The 9875-nt window shown below is 41.2% G+C and overlaps 1 protein-coding gene across 3 annotated transcripts in view; it reads left to right on the forward strand.

Moving 5' to 3' along the window:
* Positions 1-9626, forward strand: part of PDE7B (phosphodiesterase 7B) — a 291481-nt gene extending 281855 nt beyond the window's left edge. For all 3 annotated transcript variants that reach the window (XM_045544422.1, XM_045544421.1, XM_045544419.1), the window contains 2 exons: positions 4113-4193; positions 7897-9626. In XM_045544422.1, the coding sequence (XP_045400378.1) occupies positions 4113-4193; positions 7897-8132 (317 nt within the window). In that variant the 3' untranslated portion in view covers positions 8133-9626. The remainder of the gene's footprint in view (positions 1-4112; positions 4194-7896) is intronic.
* Positions 9627-9875: the final 249 nt, after the last annotated feature.

A 9875-nucleotide genomic window follows, 5' to 3' on the forward strand; every position in this document is an offset into this window, starting at 1 on the left:
ACGTTGACTTATTACGGAAACAGGTAGTAATGGGGCACAATAAAAATGGGACAAAGTGGAACATAAATCTATATGGCTTTCCTCTGTGTATACACCAATGCGAGGGACAGTTTGATTTTTACTCTGACCTTCATTCTAATGAGCTGAGCGCAGCCTAAGTGCTAAATGCTGTTTGAGGTCAATGTTTTCCACTCTGACAGAAGGACTTGGACTCCTTTTGTGTTCCTTCTCCTCGCTTTCTTAAACAAAGTTAATAATGAAATTGGACCCAGCTGACCAAAAATTGAGTTCATCCTTTCAAATAGAGTTTCCACAGTGAGGTAGAGAATTTTGCTATAAAAAGACAAATGGCCCTGAATTAGGGTATAATTTTTAAAAGATTACCCTCATTCAGAAATCAGGCAATGAATTAGCAAGCAAGACCTTGACGTCGGGTGGGATATCGGTCTTTAAAGACGGCCTTGTTCCTTCAGGCTTGGTTTCAGTGTTCAGGATGTTTGTTCAGGCATCAGCGGTGCCCTCATGCTAGTGACGGGATCAGGTTTGAGAGGCTGAGAACAAATAAAGCCTGAAGTGTCCCACATACCAGCTCTGTGGGGAGGTCAAACAGCAACAGTGAGCCTTTTGGAGGAGCCTCCATTGATTGAAAGATGTGTCAGTGACACCGTGATGGCCCCAAAACAGAAAAAGAATTGACTGAGTTCATGCGGGGCCAGAAGGTTCTGCTCACGGTCTCTTTCTCTCAGAATAAAAGTGCTCACATAACTCCTACAGCTTTGTGTAATTTCACCTGAATTGAGTGTGAGTGGTTAGAAATCGAAAGATCAGTTCCAGTTCTCCATTATACAAAATCTCTACTGAGGGCAAAGCAAAAGAATATATGGTTAAAGCAGAGCAAGGAGGTTCTAAATCAGATATGATACTTTCTTTACTGTGTGATTTGTAAAATATTGAAATAGCACAGTGTGAGAGGGGCTAGGATCTCCATCCTCAGAAATCAGACAATGGGACTGAGAGAAGATTCTGCTCTTTCCCACTTGGTTTTGACTCAGTCATATGCTATTGTGGGTATCAACTACTTCTAAACCTTTTATTTAACTCATCTTGAGCCTTATTTGGATTCTGAGCAACTTGGGACAGGGACTTGGGGCATGTCACTTGGGAAGCCAGTTAAGACCCACAGAGTTAGTAAATCAAAGTTGTTAGCTAAGTAAATGGCATCAACCAAGAAGGTTCACCTATAAGACCCCTTTGCAAAAACTTGCTATTGTCCTAATGATATATGCACGTGCAGCATTATAAGACGGAAAAACCTAGAACATTTGTAACTCTGATCATTGAAGATGAGCTTCCACGCACTTTTCTCTGGCATGCCTCCTGGCAGAGGAGGGAGACTAGAGAGGGCAGATCGAGTCCTTTTGATTTAATAACCTTATGGTCTAGCAGAAGTTCTGCCCATTTTATTAATAAGAGGAGAAGACCAGACTCTCTGGTCATCCAAACTGCCTGTCCTCCCTACTGAATTATTTTTTTTAATTCTTTAAGGATGACTTGTATCATTTTGATAATTTTATTCTGGCTTTCAGTTTGGGATTTGGACTAAAATCCCAGCTCATTCCAGCCTGCTCCTGGCAGGCAGGCTTCCACCAACTATTAACAGTTCTGGACAAAGTATCGTTAATATGATTTATGATGTTGAGCAAAGAAAAACCCTTACAATCAAGACTAAGTGCATAGGGAGAAAGGAAGATGAGATCCCATGAATTAGGGAAACTGTTACATTCTCAGAACAGAGATTAGGATTCCAAACACCATGTGCCTCCCTCCCCCAACCCCAACATCTAAAAAAAAGTAGAATTTCTGTCCCCTGGTGATGACAGATTGATGTTGTCTCAATCAACCTAGTTTCCCAGAAGCTTTTATTGAACATCTGCTTCCAGCCTTGTCTAATCCTCAGCAAAACTGTGATTTTCCTATGTACAAAGCCCCACTGGGGATGTTATGATGCATACACAGAAGTACAGTTCGTTTATGTTTTGTACTCTCAAAATAGTAATCAGTAAAGTTTCTGGAGGAAAGAAACTACGCGATTTTCCTCTTTGTATTCTCTACATTGATTAGCAAAGTATCTGAAACATATAAGCACTTTATAAATTCTGTTGAATAAGTGAATGAACAAATGATCGACTGGAAGACCTCCAACGACAGAGGTCACAGGAGAAGATCTAGTGCTCAGCACGGTGGGCTCTGAGCTGGGTACTGGGGATGTGGACTGTTCCACACTTTGCAGTACGGAAGCCACGAGGCACGTGTGGCCAGCTAAATTTAAATGAATTAAAATGTAATAAAATGAAAATTGCAGCATCTCAGTTTCATTGATATTTCGAGGGGCTGCCATAGTGGGCAACGCAGAGAACCTCTCCATCATTGCAGAAAGTCCTACCGGACAGCGCTGGCCTAGACAGAGGGAACTAGGAAAGCACCGAGGTAGGGACACACCCTGCTCTGTAGACCAGCTCGGTGTCATAGAAGGTAGGAACGAGAGGATGTGGGTCCTCCCGGACACAAGGCTAAAATAGAGAACGTGACAATGGGAGCCTTCTTAGAAAGTGCGTTTAGGGCAACGTATATAGTTGAAGGGGAAGAAAAACTGGAGGAAGAAAACTAACTAAGAAGCACAAACTAAGAATGAATTATTACGAAACAAAGCCAGGGTCAGGCAAGATGAAAACGGGGAAATAAAGTATTCCAGAAGAGGAAGAAACAGGATTGATGCCTCAAGATGGAGGGTGGAGAGAAGGGAGAAATCAAAGGTGACTCCTCCAAAGTGTTGACAGAAATACGGAGGTGAGGAGAAGCAGCAGCCTTGGAAAATCCATTTGAATATTAAATAGTGCCCTGCCCTCCCTCAGAGGGTCATGATCACCTGGACTTGGAGAGCCAATGCAGCAGGCTCCCCTGAACTCCTCTCTTCAGTCCTGAAAATCATCAGGGCACAAGAGAGCACAGGAGGCATGGCCACAGTTTTAAAGATAATGACAGAAGTGTGGCCTCTCTGGGATTCTAGCTCAGTGGTTAATTGCAAACCTCCTGAAGCCAAACCTCCTAGGTTGGAATCCAGGCTCCCCCCTTTCCTACCTGTGTGACCTCGGGTCAACGTACCTTCCCCGTGTTGTAATTTCCTCATCTGTAAAATGGGGACTATAATGAGGTTGTTATAATGATTAAATTAATTAACATATGTAAGATGCTTAGAACAGTGCCTGGCACATAGTAAGTAAGCACTGTATAAATGTTATGTTTTTATCTCTTCTAGTGAGAGGCGCGAACTCACAACGGTGAACTTAGCTCATGTTTCTGAGCACTAGCTTCTCCACTGAGTAATCAGATTTTTTTTTCCAACACAAAAACTACCCATGATTTTTTACCCTCACGAAGGGCTGATAAAGTATTTTGATAAAGCTTTGCATGATGCATTTCTCCTTTGGTCTTCTAGCTGATAAAGGCATTAAAAATAAATATCATTCTAACCTTTATACTTTCTTTACCCTTCAGTTACATTAGGTAAAATTCTAAGGAATCAGAATGAAAGATACCGGACTCTTATTTCTGATTAATTTTGTAGCTACAGACTGAGATGCTGTTCAAATGAGATCTTTCTAGTCCTTCTACCCCATTTCCTCCCTGCTCATTATTCCTGGTTGTCCTCAGGTGAAACCAGATGAGGGTCAGACAGTGTGAAAGCAGGAAAAGGGGTGGGGGGAATAAAATCTGTTTTCTTAACCTGTAACTTAAAGACAGAACTTCCATTTCATGTTAGGAAATTTCCCATTGGTTGTTTTCTTATTTTTATAGATCTTGTTCAAAAGTTTACTGTGGTCTGAGAGCACACCTTTTTACAATGAGCCCATTATAAACGGCCATTGACACTTAAATTATCATGGAAGCTGCCAGAGTAAGGCAGAACAAGTCAGTGCTGACGAGTTCCTAATGATAACACGACAGCGAACATAAATTCCCAAAATAACTTCTGCCAACTAGGTCATTAAAACTATTAATACTCACTTTATAAATTCTAGATTACCAATGTGTTTCTTTTTCTTCCATCTTAGGTGAACTTGAACAGAAATTTGAACTGGAAATCAGTCCTCTTTGTAATCAACAGAAAGATTCGATCCCCAGTATACAAATTGGTGAGTTGGATTCAATCTCAATTTTAAATGAATAGTTTTCACACCTCTGATAGGAATCACAAAGAAAAGAAGCTCTACACCCAGCTTTTGAAAGATCAGCACTGGAGGTTTAATCAATATCCCTTTAACCGGCTGAGTCCAGATAAACACTTTAATTATGACTAGTCTGCTAGGTAATTAGCAATTGAGAAATTGTCCCCTCTCTTCCTCCTCTCCTCCCCTCTCTCTGCCAATTCTGAATTTTAAAAAGAAAGTATTAAATGAAATGAATCTCTAATTGGTGAAATCTATAGAAAGCTGAAGAGAAAGAGGATTTCCTTCAATAGTATAAAAGCTTTGTTACCGGTTAAAGTGTGATGTCAGCGCATTCAGAATAATTATTACTTTATCTAATTGAGTTATGCATAAGATCATTAAGCAAATCAAAATGTAGAAATTTTAGGCACTTTAATGGAGGAAATAGTTTTGCTCTGGTAAGAATTTCCATCACAACTTAAAGCACTCCACCAATTCCATCTACATTTAAAGCAAGCCTTTCTTGTAGTTCCCTTCCATTGAAACAAAACTCAGAACTTTAACTCTTTTCCTTATAAGCTCTGGCCCTGACATGTGTTTTGTCTGTTTGCCCAGACTGCAGACAGCTGAATGCAATCACTGTGCTAAAGACCTCTGCAACCTCAAGGTTTAATGGGAGGAAAGGGGGCATCTGAAAAGATAAACTGAAAATTAAGGAAACCTGAGCAAGTTAGAATGCTATACTTACAGTCACTGAGGGTCAAATCTAATCCACAGTCCCAAAAAGGAGTCATGAAGTCATCCTCAGGATATAGGGACAAAATAAATCTAGCTACAACAATTTGAATGGAATATACAAATATTAAAATAGGTGTGTTGGAATTATGAGATTATTGGGCATTAATTTTTTTCTGAATTGTCCTTAATATTGTTATGTTGTCTTCACAGTTAAATCAGTTCCTCCACCCCAAAGTAGGGTAGGGTAATAAAAACAAATAGAACCCAGGGCCGATGATGATTCAGAATTGCTGGGGAGTTTGGAGGCGGGAGCAGCAGCAACAGAAATCAGCCTCAGCCTCGTTGGACCAGTTGTGTCCTACTAGTTGCTTTAGCTGTGGAGGTTCTGCAGATGTGACTCCAAATTAGACGCTGACCAGAGTCCTAATCCTGAGACTCGCTGTATTAAGCTCTGACTGGAAAGAAATTTGCTAGGCAACTGTTAATGACATTTTGGACACCCCCAAACGAAAGCACTGACATTGTTAAGCACACAACCTGGATTTGCAAGACAGACCTGATTTCAGAGGTTCTGTCCTGTTGTTGTCATGAGAACAAACTTATTTTGTCAGATATGTCCTGATTTTCAGCTCAGAAAAATGTGGTTGCCATAGATACCTCTTTTAAAAATGGGATGGGAGTTGAGTAAATAGAGAAATCCCATGGATGCTACACCAGCACACCAATAATAAAGAGAAAGAGAAGGTGATTACAAAACAATTCAGTACATAAATCTTTTTCTACCTCTGTTCCACATCTGCCAGCTCTTAAAGGTTCAGGGTTGGAAAGTACAGTAGCGAGTTAGCTTGTGCTAAACTAGAAGAACCCAAAGAGTTAAACAGAGTCTGATGGCTGCTTCAGGCTTTAGCCCTCCAGACAACAATTCTTCTAGTGGGTCTTAAATAATGCAGCTATTTCCTCTGTCCTGCCTCCCTCTGAGTGAAAATCTTCCCTCTCTTTTTCCTTTCTCAAGCCAAAATGAGAATTTTCTGAGTGTCTTTCTCAGACTTAGATCTGATTTTCTGTTTAAGTAATTCACATTTACCCAAGTGGAACGGGGGCTTAATATCCCCTCTCTTCCTCCTCTCCTTCCCTCTCTCCGCCAATTCTGAATTTTAAAAAGAAAATATTAAATGGAATGAATCTCTAATTGGCGAAATCTATAGAAAGCTGAAGAGAAAGAGGATTTCCTTCAATCCTGTCTACTCTGAGGCCACTACTCCTCCTGTCCCCACTCCCACCCCTCCAGGGGGACAATTCCCAGCCAAGTCAGCTCATCCCTTGAGGAGAGAGGTCGGCACAACACATTGCTGGAAGCGGTTCCCACATCTGAGGATACAGAAGCCTTCCTTCGTGTGGAACACTGCCTCATGGGGTCTATTCAGCCTTTAAAATCGCTTTCCTAACTAGCATCACAAGTCTTTGTATGTCTGACAAGTATAAATACAGATGTATGATCCAGGGTAACTTCAGGAAGAAAATGAGTTGCTTTTTAAGTGTTAGATTTTTAAAATGTTGGCTTTGTAACCTTTTTAAACTTAGATACTCTTGACAAATATTCACCCTTTGAGCTTTAGAATAATATAATTTTGCAAACTATCTTTTTAGATGTCTAATATCTAATTTCTTTTAAGTTGAATCACATCAGAAATTAGATATGGAAATTGTGAAGGAGTAAAGAACATTCAAGAATAGCAAGCAAAATGTGACATCCTTACCTGCTGACTCCCTAGATAACCTTATCAAAATGCCAAATACAGACATAAAGTCACTGGCTTAACTTTCCTCCTCAGGTTCATGTTCTCTAAAACAATCTCATGATATTTAAATCATATTTCACATAAGATGAGATCATGCAGAAATGTACAATAACATTTTGCATTGCTGCATCCTTTTTGCATCTCTATAGTATCCTCAAAGGCCAAGTGCCAGTTATTTGTCCAGAAAAAAAAAAAAAGATTAAATCAAGCCTTATAATTCACATGCCTGTAAACATACAGAGTTAGTTATTGGAAATTTTTGTTCTGCTGAAAAACATTTGCCTTTTCTCTCCACGTCTACATTTCAAGAAAATACAATTAAAAACCTAAATAAGTCCAAGTTTGTGATGATTCCAACAATTGTGGCCTACACTGAAAGTTATCTTTGCTTAACAAATCATGTCTAATGTAGAAAGCACATTATCAGCAAAACGTGATTACAAAACAGCAAATCTTAAATATATAGGAGAACAGACACACTAACGAAGATGTCTAATGTCAAACAATCTTATCTAGTCACTAAAGTAGGACTTTAAGGCAGGTAAAAGTCTGTATTAAAAATGAATGAATTTTATTTAAACTTAGTTGTTTAATATACCTGAAAGCAAGATACGGCTATAAAATGATAATTGTGGGGGGAAAAAAAGTATTCTACAGGGTAAGTGTACAAATTAATTCTTCAGTGGGTCTGAATCCGTGAGATGTCCCTTCCTGACATCATGTGCTCTTTCCTCTCCTCCCCCTCCTGCCTTCCTTAGTTCCAGCAGACTTCTTTTTCTTTACTTTTTTACTTATGTGCCTTTCTCCCTCTGCAAATAATAATAGCCAACATTTATTGGGTATTCAGCATGTGCCAGGAGCTTTCCGAACATGTTTTTACATGTGTTAAGACATTTAATTGTCAGGACAACCCTATGGGTTTAATGCTCTCTTTAGCTCCTTTTTCCAAATGAGGAAACTAAGGCACAAAGAGGTTAAGTGACAAGCCCAAGGTGACACGTTTTATGCTCCTAGACTGAAGACAGTGACCCTATCTCGTTTGCCTTCATATCCTGAGAGCGGCGTACGCAGCGGGTCCCCATGGTGTTTGCGAGGGAGAAGGAAGTGGGTTTCCTGCCCTTCGGTGATGACTTTGGCCTTGCCCGTTCCAGGTTTCATGACCTACATCGTGGAGCCGCTCTTCCGGGAATGGGCCCGGTTCACCGGGAACAGCCCGCTGTCGGAGAACATGCTCAGCCACCTGGCGCACAACAAAGCCCAGTGGAAGAGCCTGTCGCCCAGGCAGCGCAGGGGCAGGGGCAGCAGTGGCGGCGGCCCCGACCACGACCACGGTGGCCCCGGGACTGAGAACGCGGCGCAGACTGCGACGGAAGGCGACACCCAGTAGGGGACCTGGCCATCGGGGGACTCTCGTCTGGGTTGTGGCCTGGGGCTCTTTGAATTCCACCCTCCTCCTACTTACTCACCTGCCTCCCCTCCTTTCTGCAAGTGTACAGAAGCCATTTGTCACCTCAGCGTTAGCTGCCGATGGGAGCAACTGCAATCAGTGACGTGGGGCTGATCCCGCGGGCAGGGCGCCCCCCAGGAGAAGACTGGGAGTGAGAAAGAGGTGCTTCTGCCACGTCCCTCATGGCCCTGGGTCACACTGTGACAGGCAGCAGTTCCCAAGTCCAGAGCACTTTCTTGTTTGCCATCTGACTGCTGATCCGCGTGACAAAAACACCAGCATATTTGGAACTCCAAGGATATTGGTCTTAAGTGCAAGAGCACAAATGAGAGCGTGAGAGAAAGTACCTTCTATTTTAATAATAATTATTATAAAAAATAATAATGAATCTTTTTAACTTTTGTATTTTATGCAGTAGACAATGGATCTAAAACTTTGGACTAAAATTACTCAATGTACCCAAACTTGAACAAGGGGTTCATTGTTTTGTTATGGACTTCATGCCACTTTGGGGCAGAGATTTGGCATCTTCTCAATTTAAGAAACCACGTTTTCCATCTGGCCCGAGGGGAAGGTGCTGTACAGCTCATTCCTTTGCACCGTTAGCCGATCTGTCTATAATGGATTCAGTGACATGTTTATATTCGCACATGTACATTTTCTGTAAATACCAAGCGCTACTGATTCCCATGCCAAAATACATGAGTATTATGGGATTGCTACCTGTATAAACAATGGCACTGTGAACAGAATACTGTTAGTTTTAATACAAGAGAATGCATTTGTAAATATGGTATAGAGTTTATTAATATACTATTGTTTGCAGATAAAGGCCTTAACTTTAAACATCCTTCATCTTCTGAAAGCTGCCCAACTTAAATCCTCACAGATATCTTTCTGAACTGCCACCCCATGTCCATCTTTATGTTTCCCAGCTAAGGTCACAAACCAAAACTGAATCAAGTCGGGGAAACATTCTGGAAACTTCACATGCATTCCGCTCGAGACCATAGTGTTTCATCTATGGCACTGAGCAGCGTTTCCTCAGATTAACGAGACCCTTCAGTGAGTCTGAATCAGTCACTTGTCAACACAGCAGCGGTGTTTTAACAAGCCAGCCAATAAGCTTGTGTTTTTGTGACTCTTGTCATGGAACATGGTGGTGCGTCAGCCTCCCAGGAGACGTAGCAGGTCTCGAGCACCTTCTATGGCCCTGTCATCTACCCATCAGGGAAGTCCCTGCTCCCACACCACATATTTGTCTGTTCTGGCTACAGTACCAAAGGACCTTTGGTTTATGGTTGGCGTGCATTTCTTTGGTGTTAACAGTAACTGGATTTTTCTTTTTCCTTAACTTCATGTGAACAACTACCCAACTGTTTAGCTGAAGTTAATATTATTTAAGTCAAGGAAATATTTCAGTTTTATGACAGACTTTACTTTGCTGGCAGGTCATTGTGGTTAATTATGGCTCTAGCTAGCAGTGTCACCTTGGAATTTTATTGACATTTTTTCTGCAGACACTTGGCCATAAAATCAATTCATTAGAGCATTCTTCTCTAGGCTGCTACACGCTGTGCATTGAACCTTTTCCTTAGAAGTTTTAACATAACTAATGTTAGATAGAAATTGTTGATGCCCCTTTCTGTTTATCGACAACAGTGTGGTAGTGGGAGAATGATT

Source organism: Lemur catta, chromosome 2 (genome assembly GCF_020740605.2).
Source record: "Lemur catta isolate mLemCat1 chromosome 2, mLemCat1.pri, whole genome shotgun sequence".
Classification (NCBI taxonomy): Eukaryota; Metazoa; Chordata; class Mammalia; order Primates; family Lemuridae; genus Lemur; species Lemur catta.